The 16,877-nt window shown below is 37.0% G+C and overlaps 2 protein-coding genes across 2 annotated transcripts in view; one reads left to right on the top strand and one right to left on the bottom strand.

Annotated features, from left to right (window-relative positions):
* LOC139939354 (tubby-related protein 3-like) overlaps positions 1-6,518 on the top strand; it is a 31,491-nt gene extending 24,973 nt beyond the window's left edge. Inside the window, exons 11-12 of the mRNA XM_071935161.1 lie at positions 143-226; positions 676-6,518. Coding sequence (XP_071791262.1) covers positions 143-226; positions 676-809 — 218 coding nt within the window. The 3' untranslated portion in view covers positions 810-6,518. The remainder of the gene's footprint in view (positions 1-142; positions 227-675) is intronic.
* A 136-nt stretch (positions 6,519-6,654) lies between these two features.
* Positions 6,655-12,718, bottom strand: LOC139939355 (GDP-L-fucose synthase-like). The gene is made up of 8 exons (XM_071935162.1): positions 12,548-12,718; positions 11,886-12,074; positions 11,171-11,285; positions 10,374-10,576; positions 9,823-9,956; positions 9,246-9,457; positions 8,570-8,669; positions 6,655-8,105 (listed from the first exon to the last, which is right to left on the bottom strand). The coding sequence occupies exons 2-8, from the start codon at positions 12,044-12,046 to the stop codon at positions 8,050-8,052; spliced, it is 981 nt and encodes a 326-aa protein (XP_071791263.1). The 5' UTR covers positions 12,047-12,074; positions 12,548-12,718; the 3' UTR covers positions 6,655-8,049.
* Positions 12,719-16,877: the final 4,159 nt, after the last annotated feature.

The raw sequence follows: 16,877 nt of genomic DNA, 5'->3' as shown, positions 1-16,877 counted from the left end.
AAAATAGGCCTAATAATAAAAGTTTTTTTTTTCTCTCTCTTTTTTTTCCTAACGATTTCAGTATGTTAATGACAGTAGTAGGCCTATTGTCTCATAAGTACCCAGGTATTAATTAAAACACAATTTTGTAACTTGTCTTCAGATACTCAGTCTTATGTGTTGAACTTTCATGGACGAGTGACTCAAGCGTCCGTCAAAAATTTCCAGGTGGTTCATGCAAACGATCGTAAGTATAATATTCTTTTAGAATAATGATAATAGATAACACAACAATTATAAAGCGCATTTTTCCCAATGGTTTCAAAATAAGTAATTGTAAAGCGCATTTTTCTATTGGTTACATTTAGGACCCGAGCAACCAGAAACGTTTTAAATTTGAGGGAGTCAAAATGTACAAAAAGGAATTACTCCCAAAATAATGGAAATGGTTGACACGCATTTTGGGGAGGTGCATTCCTCGCCTGTAAGAGGTGAACACCTGAAGTGCAGAAAGTTTGCACTTAACCCTGTGAGCAGAGAACGGCGATCGTAAGTGCAGAAATTCGCGGTAAACAGAACCATGAAATTTGGCCCAATTGGCCGTTTGGAATGGTGCATTATATTTAACAAAGCTTCAAGTTACCTCAAACTAGAAGATTTTTAATGGTTTACTTTTATTCTATCCTAATTCAACAGCTGAGTACATCGTTATGCAGTTTGGGCGTGTGGCCGAGGAGGTCTTTACGATGGATTTCAACTATCCGCTATGTGCTGTACAAGCAATGGGAATCGCCTTAAGTAGCTTTGACAGTAAACTTGCGTGTGAGTAGCTTCAACCAATCCTGGGGGCTGATGTCATAAAGCTAAACCAGTAAGCCAATTGTTGCACTCGCTGTAAGCAGGGAAGTTGTCAGTAAGCGGAAGTGTATTTTATAAACATGGTAAATGATTAAGAAGATTTAATCAGGGTGTCTGAGTGATCACAAAGTTACTTTTGACACAGCAGGCAAGTTAGCATGCCTTTGGCTTTGCCTACATGTACTGTATGCAGAGGTTATGATGTGGAAACTGAGCTTAGGGCGGCCCCTGTAAGCAGAAATTATCTGCTTACAAACTCTATGATACTTGCACCAGGTACTGGAATTTAGCCAAATCACAATCTCTTTGAACAAGAATTGGAAAGAGTAAGTGAGAACCTTTTATCTGAACTAAAGATGAATTGATATTCCGCCGTTAGTTCAAACAAAAATCAAAGTTTCAGCTTAGCATCAAATTATGCTAAGCATTGAAATGTTTCACTAGCAGATGAAGTTTGCCATATTGTTTGTGGCCGGTTCTGTTTGTAATAAAAAGTAATTCCTGCATAACGGTGTGGTGAAAATTTGCCCAGACCACACTAGCCATAAATTTGAGATAAGCCCGGTTCATACTTTATGCGAATGCGAATGCGATACAAATTTGGACAACACAAATTCGCAACGAAGAATTCGCAAAACATTCACAGAGAAACCAGGGCTGTGCTGTCAACATTGGTATTGCATTCACAGGAAGTATGAACCGGGCTTAACATGGGAACAATTGTCGAAAAAGGAACTTTCAGTTGACTGTTTTCAAACATAGTCCTAAATTATATATAAAAATTCTTCTAAGCCAGAAATATTCATGCATGTTAAGCAACTTACCCAGATTCATTAAGTTTATGATTAATTATTTAGTTCTGTTTTGTACAATTAATAAATATACATTTCCAACTATTATTGTTTTTACCCTGTTACCTTCCACAGTTCTCTTAATTTAAGTTGTAAAGGTATGCCATAGTAGACTGATTCAAGATTGAAATTACTTACCCAGCTCAAGCTCAACAGGGCCCAATTTCATAGAGCTGCTAAGCACAAAAATTTACTTAGCATGAAATTTCTGACTTGATAAAAGCAGGATTAATTTCCACATGATTTTCAGGATAAGCAAACATCAGCCGAATGTTTATCAGGGAGGAAATTTCATGCTAAGCAAATTTGTGTGCTTAGCAGCTCTATGAAATTGGGCCCTGGCCTCTACTTAACAAAGTTATCAAAACTCTTTATACAAACTGACTTTGTTTTTCCCAAAGTAACCATGGTAAATGGGAAGTGTGTTATTTTCTTTCATTATTCATTACCCCCAAAATATGTATTCAACAAAAATTCCAACACGTCAAACTTGAACTACAAAGCACATGTATGGTAATCGGATCCAAAAGTTATTATTTTATTGTTGTGGGAAACGATAGAATTAATAAAGAAATACATTTGAAAAAAAGGGGCGATGTTCCCTTATTTAGACCACCAGTACTGTTGGCATGCATGCGCGATGTTAAGCTGATTCCATTAATCACTCTTTATACTTTAAGTTGAATTAGGAACCTGTACTTAATCCAGAGTAGCTGGCTGATGTGTCCAAGTACTGACTTAAGGTCATCTAACTATTACACCTTGACTTTAAGACCTTTCATAGTGTTGAATTTACCCTCACCTTTCCAATTCTTGTCAGTTGTACGATTGGAAACTTATAAAAAACAGAACACTATCGTTGAATGTGATCGCTAATATATTTTGTAAATATTTACATTTTAAAAAAGTACTTAATATAAACTTATAAGATGCATTGGTGTTACTTGTTTACTAATGTAAGCCAAACTATTTGAATAGTCCGTCCATCATCACAATTTTAAATGTTGGGAAGTTATTTAATTGCGCTGTAAATTTGACTGTGAGTTTAAATCACAAGTACATGTGAGTGGCGTTTTTTCTTTTTTCTGTGTTGTTTGATTCAATTTTATGACGTTTTTCGATGAAAGGTACACAAAGACAAGATAAGTGCTTTGTCTCATTATCTTTATTATTGGCTATTTTTATCCATAAGATGTGACCAAGCAATTCTTTTGATTTTTTTCTTTTCTTTCTTTATTAAACTGTTTTTTATTTACCCACCTACAATGTAGGCATTCACTTACAATGTTGGAGAAAAAATGGTTTATGAACTGTTGAAATTTAGTTTGGGAATTTTAAAATGTGTAATTTATTATCACAGGATATTGTCCAGTACTTGCATGTTGGATTCAGTACTTAATCAACACAGTTTATTTGCGCACTACATGTAGCTCATGTAAGCATCAGTCTTAGTGGCAGCGCAACAGAGACTGACATCATTAGGCAGGCGTGTGCACAAACTCACCCACCTTAATATCAATTGGACGAAATTATACTTTCAAATTTACAATGTTTTTATTTTTAAATCCTAAAAGACAGTTAAAGTGGTTTGATATCCACCAGTTCTGCTGCTCATTATTACCCCAGTAATATGTTATTGGAACTAACAATCTGAGAAAATTATCTGACAGCAACATTATTCAGACTCGAGTATGAGTCTGATATCTTTTTTCATAACCACGTTACTTTGAAGCAAAATGATTTTTATACTATCGAAAGCTACTTTGAACCAAGTAAGTTTTTTTGCCATTAATTTTAAGAATGATAAACAAAACTTGAAAGTATGTAGACAGTGGTGGAAATGTTAATATGGCATAAAAGAGAGAAAAAAATATCACCAGAAATTGACTGAACCCAACACCACTAAGCACTTGCCAAACACACCAAAAACGGCTTAATATTTTTTGTTGAAAGAGGAAATAATGTCTTGAAAAACAACGATACGGAACACATTTCTTTTGTAGAGCTGACGGTAAGATGTTAAAATCGAAAAACATTGGACAATGACAAATCAAATCAAGATATTTACTTTGATCTTTTTCGGTTAATCTTGTGGCAGTTTGGTACAGACTAGTCGATTTCCTTCACTGGTAAAGTTTATTTTGTTGTGGGTTTTTTCATCGCTTGTTATGCTATAATAATAACCTTATTATCACAGAAGCTTTTCTGAAACCTCCAGCCATGCATCGTACTCTGTTTACAACTGTTTTAAAAGAGTACATCCATGTCACGTTGGATTTATGATAATGATAACATCTGCTGAACAGTGGTTAGTTATTATGTTACTTGTCTCTCTTATAATAATTGTATGCACCATGTGAAAGTTGCTAAACATTCACTTCATCCAGCCCTAAGTTTGCTGACAAATTTGCTTAGCACAGAAGAATCTTGCTTCGCAGGATTAGGTTACCAGCCAAAATGCTACACTGGACCGTGGTTCCCTACAAACATAGAAGCAAACAAAGCTGATATGCTAGGCGAAATCTTACTTAGCAGAAATAGGTTACCTGCCAAAATACTTTTCAATGAGTATTGTGGTCACGGGTTCCCTACAAACTTATTACCAAACAAAGTTGGTAAGTAAAGAAAAAAATGGTTAGCAAAATTAGGCTACCAGGCAAAATACTAAGTGTATCCGGTCCCTGGTCCCTGGTCCCATGCAAACATTTAATGGTAAGCAGCGATATCATAATATCATAGTGGGTCCACATCACACTGTTAAATATGTTTAAAAGAGATATTCTACATGTATAATATTCATATAATTGAGTGCCTGAGTTCACTGTACAAAGTTTATTGTCAAACGACTCATAAATCTATAGCATAAATAATGATGATAGTATTTTTATGGTGTATATATGAATTACAAACTTGTTGTTGGCACGTAGATGTTTTAACATTCTTTGAGGTATTCCAGAGGTAACACCATGCAGATGCATTGGCGGAGTTGATTATTTCATGTAGAAAAGTGTTTCGGTAGGCATTGACTATAAATTGACCAGGGCCCAATTGCAACCATAAGGCCTGTAAGCACAAAACTTGCTTAGCACAGAAACAGGTAACTAGAGAAAATGACAAAAATTAGGTTTGCATCAGGTTACATTATGGTTTGTGACTGGTGCCTCACTAAATATTTGCTTAGCATACAAATTTTTCAAGCAGTATTTTCTGCTTAACAGCTTTGTGAAATTGGACCCAGTGAACAAGAGTCTAGAAGTTTTGGACATTTTCAAGATTCATGTCACTGGATAGTTAACCAAGTTGATCACTCATATTTCTTTTTTGAAAATTGGTCAATTGGCCTTTTTGATATGGTGGCCGCTATAGGAGTGCACTGTTTGATTTGGGTGTATACAGATATATTGTATTTACCAAAACCTTACAGTGGTATACATGTAGTATTGTGTCCACCATATCTCTAAATGGCCTATAGGTATTTTGTATCACTCAGCTACAGTAAAAAAATAATAATAAAAAAAATTGTCTGTACAAATTTTGGGGGGCAAAAAAAGAAAAGAAGAAAGCACACCTTGAATGTGACAAGGTAATGAGAGAAGCTTTGCCAATACGGTATCTATAAAACTGCACATAATATAGTGGATTTACTACAAATACTTTTAATAAATAACATCAGTTGTGTAGTGTTATTGTATTTGTTGATTGACAACTGTGTCTCTTGCGTCACCTCAGTTTTTGTTTGCCTTGGGTTATATTTTTTGTAGCAAGTTCTTGCGTTTTGACTTTTTTTTTACCATGTTTAGTTTATCGTTAAGCAAATATTACTCAGAAAATAACAATTTGAACAGGCCACCATTTTCATTATTTTAATTTTCTGTGATTTTTAGCAAGTAGGCTTAAGTGTCTAACCCACATTGCTTTTTCATGTGAACTACATTGTATGTACTGTGCAGCCTATTTCCTAGAAGTGGGCGTATCCAGTCTTGCAATGTTGAAAGTTGAATTTGATTTATTATTCCCAAAAATTATCTTCTTGCAGTATGGCAAATGACCCAATGTCACGGCTCTGCTTACTGTGAGCAAAGAATTGGCGCTTCCAGAAGCAGGGAATTCCACCCTTACGTCAAGCGTATTCCACAGGTTAGCAAGCATTTTCGCTTGTGCGTGTGTGTACTCCACGTTACTAGGCATTCTTGGCATACACAGCTAGCGCAAAAATTCGGCACTTGTACGTTAGTGAAGAATGGTGATCGTAAGCTTGGAATTTTGCGTTGAGCAGATCCGTGAAAATTGGTCTGGATACTCTTAAATGTTGAAATGGGGAATAATTAAAAGGGCTACCATAATTTTGTTGTTTTTTTAAAAGCTGGGAGACTGCATTGGTAGTCTCTCTCTTAAAAAAAAAAAGAAGAAGCTTCTTATGCGTACATTTAAAAGAAAATAGTTGTCGGTCCACAACTTTATCATATTGTAAAATCGTATTCACCAACAGTAATTCCTGCGGTACATATTATTATTCAGTTTGTTAATGCCATTTGTGTATTCCTTTTGCTTGATTAAGTGTTGTTCGATTATAACAAAAATTTATATATAATACCATTGTCAATGTACACTTTTAATCTGTTACAGACTTAATTGCATTCCATTTGTCAATGTTGATTTGATGTTGATAATATTATTCATATTATCAAAACCTTTATCTTTTAAGTAAAGGTATGATTAAATATTTGTAATAATAGCATTGCACAGAAGGCCTGTGAAGATGCCGAGTTTTTGACTGTTTTCTTTACTGTTCTTTGACTGTAGCTACGTGGTTCATAGTATACAGGGTTTCTGCCGATCCAGGTTTTTTTTTCTTTCATTTTTTCCTTGCAATGTCAATGACCAATCGAGCCAGTTTTCAGCACATGTTGGGATACATGATGCCAAGTTAGTGGAAACTTTTTACAAAAAATAGATCTCTCTTAAAGCTTTCTTCCTTTGAAAAATAACCATATATTATTTTATTAAACTCAACCCTACTACAACAGTTCGAAAGTAAACGAAAGAAATAATCCTGATGAAGATGTCCACTGTACATACTTTTGAAATCTTTTAAAAAGCTAAAGGGTCTGGATACTTTTTGTACGCCAAAAATAAACATGTAAAAATACAGGTAAATTATATTACATATATCTTCATTCATAGTGAGCAGGGATTAATGTCACGCCTTGATCTACATTTGAAAGGTATCAAAACCCTGTAAGCCAAAATCGTACGACCTATACTTCCTGGTCAAAGTTGCCCTTATTTAGTTTATTCATAGTGACATAATCATGACACAATCTTGTGTCGATTTATATTAATTCAGTGTTTAATATTAAGAAAATCATCTCGCAAATTTATAAATTTATGGATTTATTAAAGTTGCAAAGAGATTACCAAAATTGGCTGTGACTTTGGGTCGAGATGAAAAACAGGACAAGTTTTTAACACCAAAAAGTGTTAAAGAAAGATAGAGAACTTCATTGAATGAATGCAAAATATACAAAAAATAGATCACCATTAAAAAACTTTAGAACTTTCCATTGAAAGTACCTAACTATTGCATTAAACTGTTTAAATCCTACTAAAATAGCTCAAAATTAACAAATAAAAAATGAGAAATTCTTATTAAACCTTACGTATAAATCAAAACAATTAATGGAACGTACTGAGGTTTGAGACTTCTTCAACAAAAATATGACTTGTACTAATCCTATAATGTCATTTAGCCTACCAATGTAGGGTCATGAAAGGTCATCACGCACTTCTAAGTTCTTTGGAAAAACAGTTGTAGGTAGCTCACGATTATTTTTTCAAACAATGTCTTAAGATCCCTAAGAAAAATTTGTGAACATAATGTGATGGCATTCACTTCTTGGAGGTTGCCTGTAAATTGCCTCATGTGACATGACCCTAACACAGTCCTACTTAAAAAAAAATAGCATTTCAAGATTAACAAGTACATGTACATGTTGGCTGTTTTGCCCTAAAAAAACCCACATCTTACTCAGGTCCAACTTGGAAAAAACGCGTCTAACTCAGGTCTAACTTAAAAGAAATAACATTTTGAGATAAACAAGTACTGAGATCAGCTGCTTAGCCAAAGAAAGGCCAAGATACATGTACAGGACATGTTATAATCAAAACCATGTAGTATGCCTTTGATACTTTCAAAGAAAAATAGTGCCTTCGACCCCAAAATGAATTACAACAAAAATAAAACATTTTAGAGCAGCATGAATGAATCAAAGGATTGTAGATAAGGCTGTGGCTTTTGGCTGCAAGATCCAGCCATAGCCATTGCTGAAGGCACAGGCTAAGATACTAATGATTGCACTTATCATTTGCGTGCGATATCATAATTCTCCACAAACCAGTCCACAGTCTCCTTGATACCTGTTGAGATAAAAACAAAAAAAATGTTCAATGTTTAAGACAGAGGATGCTAAATAAAATAGCCTTAGAGCCGAGGTTTTGCGTTGACTTTTCTTCCTAGATACTGTGCCCTAGCGCCCGAAGGCAGTGCAAACCCGATGACTTCAGTATGGCAGACTCTGAAGATCGGTTCAAGGTTTAGTAAAAACACAACAACAGGTTTACCTTTGACAAACTGAAAGCCTATCCTAACCCCACCCTCCAAATTTAGAAACTAGTATTCGGCGGGTGTAAGTTGTTTTGTTATTCCAGTCCAAGGGCCTCATCGTTTGTACAACACGTTTCACAAAATGTTACCAAACAATAAGTCCAAAATGTTGTGGAGCTAACCTTTGATTGGAGTAAACTGCCGGGCCAAGGGCCTAGTCGTTTGTAAAACATATTTCATAAAATAAACAACCAGTCTGAAATTGTGTGATGCTAACCCTCTTTGATTGGAGTAAACTTGAAGTCTGGAAGGTACTTTCTCAACTTTGTATTTTCCGCAGTCTTCTTTCGCTGGCCATCAGATTTGCTGGTGTCAAGCTGTGAAACTCATTGTTAAGGATATCATTTACCTCATTAGTTATTTCATTATATCATTTCATTTAGTGACGCATCGTGGCCAAGCCAATCAAAGCACTGGACTTAAGCCTTGGTGTTTCTATTCAGCATAGCGTGGGTTCAAGTCCCGGTTGTGACACTCCTGTCCTTAAAGGGACACGCTGCCTTGGATCAGGCGAGTTGGTCTATGAAAAGTGTTTGAAACCAGTTGTTACGAAATGATTATGGTTAGCAAGATATTTTAAAAGTTGAATAAAATGATCCACACAAATATGCCTCGAAATTGCTTGGTTTTCCTTTAAATTTGCGTTGTTTTGTTTCTGAGAGCCACTTCAAGGTGTGGGCTACAATTTAAATGTATCCAGTGGCCATTGCCACCTACTCCTGGGGCTGAAACAGGGTTACCCCCTTTACAGTCCATATTGTAATGATCAAAGCCTTGGTACTTCTAATCAGCATAGCGTGGGTTCAAGTCCCGGTCGTGACACTCCTGTCCTTAAAGGGTCACCCTGCCTTGAATCGGGCGAGTTGGTCCATATGGTAATGATCAAAGGATACAATAACAGGCCCTTTGAAGTCGAAGGCCTCCACAATTAGATCAGCAGCCTCTTTGATTGTGATCTCGTCCTCCTCGCCTACAGAAAAGATAATCGGGTCTACTTCTTCATACTCGCGTATAGCCCACAGGAACAGTTTGGCTAAATCACGGGAGAAGATGAACTGCCGTAGCGGTGAGCCTGTACCCCAAATGTAAAAAGGCGTCCCATCTCCTGCAGAAATCAAACAAGAAAAAGTAGTGTAAGGCCAAACCAGTTTGTTTGTTTGTTTGTTTGTTTGTTTGTTTAGATGATCATCCAGTCAAAAAATTTCAAAAAACCAGTGCATTTATCGAAAAGAGAATGGGTTCGCCCCGTTGTTCCTGGTTTGATTGACAGCATATTGTGCCACAGCACCTTGTAAACCATTACATGGTGCTATGTAAAAGGAGTAGATCTCACAACTTAAACGTAGTCTCACATACCTTGCAGGTAAATCTTGAGCTTCACAGAGTGACAGATATGCACGCCGTATAAGAAGCCACTATTATTATTATTATTATTACTTCCATGGTGGCGTGCCAATCAACAAGACTTACGTTTAGCTGTGAACACCTTGTGAACAAGTCCAGGTATAACATGACCCTCCTCTAGGTTGAAGTTATCCCAAGGCCCATACACATTGGTTGGAACCACAGAAGTGAATTTACAGTTGTGCTGATCTTTGTAGCACCTAAAAAACATGAAAACATTATTTTATGAGTCAGTTCTATTTATTTTGATGAGGTGAATCACATTCCTGGTTTGATTGGCTGCATATTGCAGGAAAAGTTTTATACTTCAACACATAGCTGATACTTGGTGTTCCTGGTTTGATCGGCAGCATGTTGCGCCGCAGCATCTCGTCGACCACAAGTGTCTTGAATTTCAAGACCACACTCTGCCGACCATGAAACACCATAATCATGGATTGTCATGTTTTTCATAAAAAGAATATGGTCTTTGTTCGAGTGGTTTGCTCGTTTTTCGATACGTGTGAGACTTGCACAGTATATTGGGACCAGGACCCACTTTCATGGCTCTGCTTACAGTAAAGCAGTGCTTGTGGAAGCAGGGAATTGGGCCCAGCTGAAAGTCAGTATTCCCTTACCTGTTCATTACATCTAGCATCCTCTTGGCGTATGCGTAGCCAAAGTTTGAGGGGTGAGGGGGCCCATTATGGATCATAGTCTCATCGACAGGAAACGTCGTCTTATCGGGGAAGATGCAGGTAGACAAACAGGACACCACTTTCTCTACATCAAACTTAAACGCGTTGTTTAGGATGTTGGTGTTTATCTTCAGATTGTCAGTCTGTAAACAAATAAGATGCATAATAGATTTTAAATTTGCACCAGGGATAAAAGAATATTAGTTTTTAATTTTACCCGTACACAGATATCTTTAATGCTGCTCTCACACTGTGGCGAATATTCTTGCTGATATGTATACTTGAATTTTGCGGTGAATTCACACAACAATTGATTGGATAGTGAATATTTCTCGGTCATCACGTTTTTAAATAAATAAGATGCACAAGTCACCTGACAATCAGAGTTTTAATAATGGCCCTTAATTTTTTTGTTTACGGGGCCATCAGAAAAGTCAATATTAAAAAATAAGTAGGATTTGAAACTTTGCATGGTGGAAATTCGATATAGAAATGTTTGCGGTAACACCATGTAATGACTATCTCTAATGAGTTGGGGTGGTTCTGAAAAGAAATGTTGGTTTAAACTCGACGTTTCGAACAGTATGCTCCGATCGTCTTCTGGAGAAAGCTGGACTCACAGAAGACGATCACAGCATACTGATTAGAGATAGCCATTACATGGTGTTACCGCAAACCTTTCTATAAAGTATTAAAAAACTCAAATTCTCTTTTATTGGAATAGAAAGAAGTCTTACAAAGAAGTCCAAATTGTATTTCATGTTCGCAAAGAGACCTCCAACCCTGGCAGCTAGATGGATAACATGCGTTGGACGATGCTTCTCAAATAACAGTCTTGTCTCCTCCTCAGACCTGGGAAATCATTAAAAACAGAACGTCATAAAAAAACATTGAATCAAAGAGCAGGGATGTGACAGATATAACTGAACTATGAGCGCCAAGTGTGAAAACTTGCAAGCACGAAGCGTGAAAGCTTGCAAGCGCAAAAGCTATTAAGTGCAAAACCTGCTTACGTATTTATCTTTGATTTTGAAAGCCCTGCTGCAATATGGGGTGTTTCATATGGCATGTGCGGTTAGGCATGCAAGTCGCGCCTCATATAGGCCCTAGTCAAGACGGCAATATACAATATACTCAATATTCCGCTGGAAGGATTGTGTTGCCGATATCTGATTGCCTTTCGTAAGTAAATGATGTTGTCCTGAATTATAGTTGTGAGCAACACAATTGGTTCACCAAGCAGGTAGTCGCGACAACTTTTGTAGTACTAGTAGTCGTGTCGGCATCATTAACCGAGTAGTTGAAAAACAATAGTCGTGACTCGACTAAGCAGTTAAAAATCAAGACTTTGACACTAATCACACTATTCGCTGAGTCGCCATTGGGTTCAGACAGGGTATGTCTGCGCAGTTGACTTAAGTCACCATTGGAAATAAAGGGTTAAAAGCTTACACCAAATCGGCATCCTTTGATGAGAGGAAGATGAACTTCTCTTCAGGTCTTGACGTTTCTTCTGCAACAACGGCCTGGATGGCTCGACCAACAAGTCCTGACGCACCAGTGACCATGATGACCTTTTCAGTCTTACTTCGCTTGTCGTTGTTTGACGCCATGTTTCCTTAATGTGTAGCTGTAGTTTTTCTGAAAAGAAAGTCAAGTATCAAGAATTTAAAATCAAGTTAGATGATTCGACTGATTGGAAAGATTCTTCACAAGAAACAAAAACCATAAATAATACAGTATTGTATTGGCAATACTCCTCCCATTAACTGATTATCATGTCAAGTCCTCCACCAATACAATACTACTACTACTAGTTTAAAATTGGGATGCCTATTTAATTACCATCAAGGGAGCTACAATAAAAAGGATCCCCACCGAGCAGGTAACGGAACGAACCCCATGGATCGAGGGGCAGTTCGTAGTAGAAGGAGTGGGGGCTTGTGTCTTCGGCCAGCCCATTGTCATTGACATTATTGATGTGTGCCTTATTCTTTGATGTATGTTTATGTGGTGATGACTACCGACTGTTGACAACAGTGTTGTTGTGTGTACGGCCGGCTACTTCGATAATATTAGTTACTTGTCTGCAAATTAGGACTGCAAATACTTACCCAATCCAAGAATTCTTAGGCTGTTCTCTAGTCGTGTGTCTTACTATTTAGCTACGATCCATACAACCATAGAATACAACATAATAAAACGTCTTGAGTCAAAATCTTAGGTCTTGGGCTAGCTACCTACGTGTCATCGTGCATAGTCAATAGCAGCTATACCACTGTGTACACAGCATTTGAAGCATGTGAGAGTATGGCGCCATCAACGTTGACAGTATACTAACATTGTTTACACACACAAACAAAACTTCTGGAGGAGGCCGCCTGGGGGCGGGGCTGAGTGTGTGTTCGAAACATGAGACTATAAATCCACCTTTGCAATTTCAAAAGAATTGAGACGAAAAAATAACGCAAAATACGATCTCTGGGATTCGAAAAGGCTGCACAACGCTGGGAGTGCGTTTTGACGCAAAAGGAATGATGGAACAGCCACACACTCCCCACACATGAATTAGCACTTTAGAAAACAAAACAAGTTACATGATTAATACACTTGACTAACTGGTATTTTGTGGGAGCTATGCCGATGGTTCCGGTTATTGGTAAGATCATCTAAACAAACACCCTAACCCCAAACCACAAAAGCAAGCAAAAAAAAACACCCAACAACAAACAAATAAACAAACACCCCAACAACCCAATATTTAGAAGAAGATAAAAATAAGCAATACCTTTTTTAAATTTACCTTTCTCGTCGAGTAGGCCTACTTTTTAAAGAAGAAAAAAAAAGTTGCTAATTGCAGGACCTGAACACCGTCAGGCAGATAGTATACGAGTTTGAACAACTCCTTTTTAGTTCACCGTTTGTTCAGTGCAGCAGAATAATCGAAATAAAATGCAGGATCGAGACTTTTACTCAACAAGTTCATTCAGTACATTTGGCCGTTGGAATGTCACTGCCTAAGATCTTTATTGTTATGCAAATTACGAGTTTTGAGCATTGTTTGGGGGTACTCATTGTGCTGTGGCGAATACAACATGGCAGTGTTACATCTGCAGTAATGGCTGTTTGCGCTGCCCAGGCTAACATGGATGTGGCGTCGTGTTTATCGATCTTTACACGTAAGTTTAGCCAAATTTTCCGCCGCAAATTATAGACATTCTTTCAGAAATGATTTGGCAGTGACTGTACTTTCGAACCAAGTTAGCACTCGTAGGATGTCAGTGCTAAGATTGTACTAGCAAGTTCATAAACAAACAATCCACCTGACAGGAATCGAACCCGTCTCCTGAGATGACAGATATGCTTATACCACTATATTACCGAGGATGACTGAGGTTTAAAATGATAGTTTAATAATAAAAAGAAACAATCTACGGTTCAAAGATTGGATGGATAAAAAATAACAACAAATTTCAAAGTTGGTTCAATTATGAGAAAGAAATGTCTAATAATAATCTAATAATAATAATAATAACAAATAAATAAATAAAATGATAATAATAGCACTTCTTAGACTCATTAATAAGTTCGAGATAGGCCCTACAGTGAGCCCCCGAAACTGTGATGAATGTTTAAAGAATATCACACCTTAATTGTGTCTTTGCCTCCCCCTCCTCCCAACCAACCCCCCCCTCCCAACCACCCAACCAATGATACGTGCACCCCGATGCAAATACCCCCCCCCCCCGCTATGCTTCTCATGCTTAAAGTTTCACGGACAACATTTCCGCGACCGTAGGACAATAAACTCCTTCCGCACACCGATGAAAGTAGTGCGCCTTTACTATGTATAAACATTTGAAAACGGAGACCAAACACATTGAAGATTTCCCAAGTTATTTTGATTTGGTTATTTTTGAAGAAAACCGTCTTCACTTTTATTAAAAGAGAACTTTTGTTTATTTTTTTTAACAGTTAATACACCTCGAGTAGAAATATAAGCACGAGTAAACGGTCCACCAAGGCAATTTGTTTGTTTTTTAAATTTGTGTCATTTTCACACGTCAGAATGTATAACCTTGCAACTCCTTCATATTTCGCCGTCCTAATTTACGGCAACTTTCACTATATTGTCGAATTTTGTCAAGCCATGGACTGAAGTGGACTGCCTAAATTGTATAGACCAAATGGAACTGTCTGAAGCTGGAACTGGACGAGTAAATAAGCTGAATTTCGGAAGTGAAAATGCTGCGCCATCTCACCCTTTCGCCCAAGTGCTGTCCACCAAGCCTCCATGCAAACGCACGGTAACCACCGTGCAAGAGCACGACGTCGCTGTTGTACAAGAAGGTGAGCCCGTACAACTGCGAGCAAAGACTTTGACTGTTGGTTAGACGGCAAATGTTGTACTGAAACTTGCACTCGAATTTTGTGCATCAAGAGAGACAGTTTTACTTCTTATAGCAGAATGAGGAATATTGTCGTCAAGGGTGAAATCTTGTGTCGACTTCAAGACACGGTCAAGCCTGACCAGGAGGGGGTGAGTCAATGAGTCAATGAGTCAACACACAAAACGGTTCTTTTTAGAACCACCAGTGGGATGGGCAGACAACTCTCACGAATGTAGAGATAGTTATGTTGTTTCAATGTTGTTGTCTTTACTGCAAATCTTAGAGGACAAACAATATAGCTCTGTGTTGAAAACCCTATAGTTTATATTTCGTCAAAACACTTTTTAAAATGAATGTATATGTGTACACAGATTTACAAGCAAATTCCTCTCAAACTATACTTTTCATTTATACTCAATGTTTTTTGGGGGTAAAGAGAACGAGTGAAGCATTAACAAAATTATGAACAAAGTGCCCTCGACAAATACTTGTTAAGCAAATTAATAGTTGGTTTCCCAAAAATAAAATCACTAAACGAAAATTATTTGTGACGATGAAAAAGATTGGCACTCCAAGGTTTCGCAGTAAAGTTACTGCATGAACTGCCAATTTAAACTTATCTTTTGGGCAAATAGGAAAGCAATACATAATGTATTGAGACAGGTTTCGAAAGATGTTTTAACGGATAAATGTAAAAGGATTAGCAATTTGTAAAAGGGTGTCATAATTTAAACCTCACTTAAAAACCGATTTGTGAAAATTATTTTGATCTTTTTATATCATCAGACCATTATTACAATAACTATATGATGTGTGTGTATCCATTGTGCTCAAAAATAATTTTGGTCATGTTAGAATTTAAAAAATAAATAAATATTCATCGTACAAAAACAAACAACAGCCGAAGTCATAATAGCCTGTGTGGCTATTATTATTTGGCTGTTATGTGGTATTCCGACTCGGCTAATGTTGAACTCGCAGTGCAAATCACACCACCTGTTTACCCGCGAACTGAACAATGAGACGGAAAGGTGGTGACCAGTTGCGTGCCAATAGCTTCCAGCAAACCAACACTTCTCTCGGAACTGATGTCATTCATTGCATCAACAAAAGAAATAGTAATACACTTTTCAAAGGAGATGAGAACAAGAAGAAAACTACATTGATCTTCAGCGCACATAACAAGATTAAGGGATGAATTGCATAACTTTGAATGACTATATAGGAAAGCTGACTTTGGAACATTTCAGTTTGTTTATACGCAATGCGATGCATAGGCAAAAATCAACACCAACATTACTGACCAAAACAATCCACCACACGAACATTGTAATTATACACACTTGACTTTAAATACAAATAAATGCCCCTATAGGGGAATTTAAACAACTGAAAAGGTTAGTCCTTTTTTAAATTAAAAAAAGTACGAAAGGAAACAAGTTAATGGGTGTAATGGGTGATTAATTAGCCCAATGTTTATAACTCAAGTTCCAATTAGTAACAGAGTGAATGATTGAGATAACAATTGAATGAACGTGTAGCCTCCTGGAGAGGGGGTGAATGCTTGCTAAAAGAGTGAATACTTCATGAAATAAAACAGGAACATGAAAAATTACTTAAAAAGTAGAGTTCTTAGGCTTACATTTAGTATATTTTTTATAGTAAATGATTGAGATAACAATTAGATGAACGTGTAACCTCCTGGAGAGGGAATAAACGCTTGCAAAAGGAGTGGAATATTGTGAAATAAAACAACAGAACAAAAATTGTTGTTAGTAAATTAAGTTACAGGCTTACAGTTTTTAGTCTTTCTCTTCTCACACTAAATATTTCAAATTCTTATATTCAAAGTCTTGCTTTGAAGTCCTTTCCCTTTCTTTTTCGTCTTGTGATTTCCTTATAAACACTCAAGTTCACGCTGCCTTTCGTGGATTCATGAAACCACATCATCTTTCTTGGTTCTGAGATCATTAATGCAGAGGATCTTTGTTCTGTGATCAAGTCTCGTACACTCTTCACCAGTAATAGTAACGAGACAGTTTCTTTGGGTTGT

The sequence above is a fragment of the Asterias amurensis genome, chromosome 7 (genome assembly GCF_032118995.1).
Source record: "Asterias amurensis chromosome 7, ASM3211899v1".
Taxonomy (NCBI): Eukaryota; Metazoa; Echinodermata; class Asteroidea; order Forcipulatida; family Asteriidae; genus Asterias; species Asterias amurensis.
The sequence above is the reverse complement of the archived record's forward strand: the minus strand, read 5'-3'. Positions and strand labels throughout refer to the sequence as shown.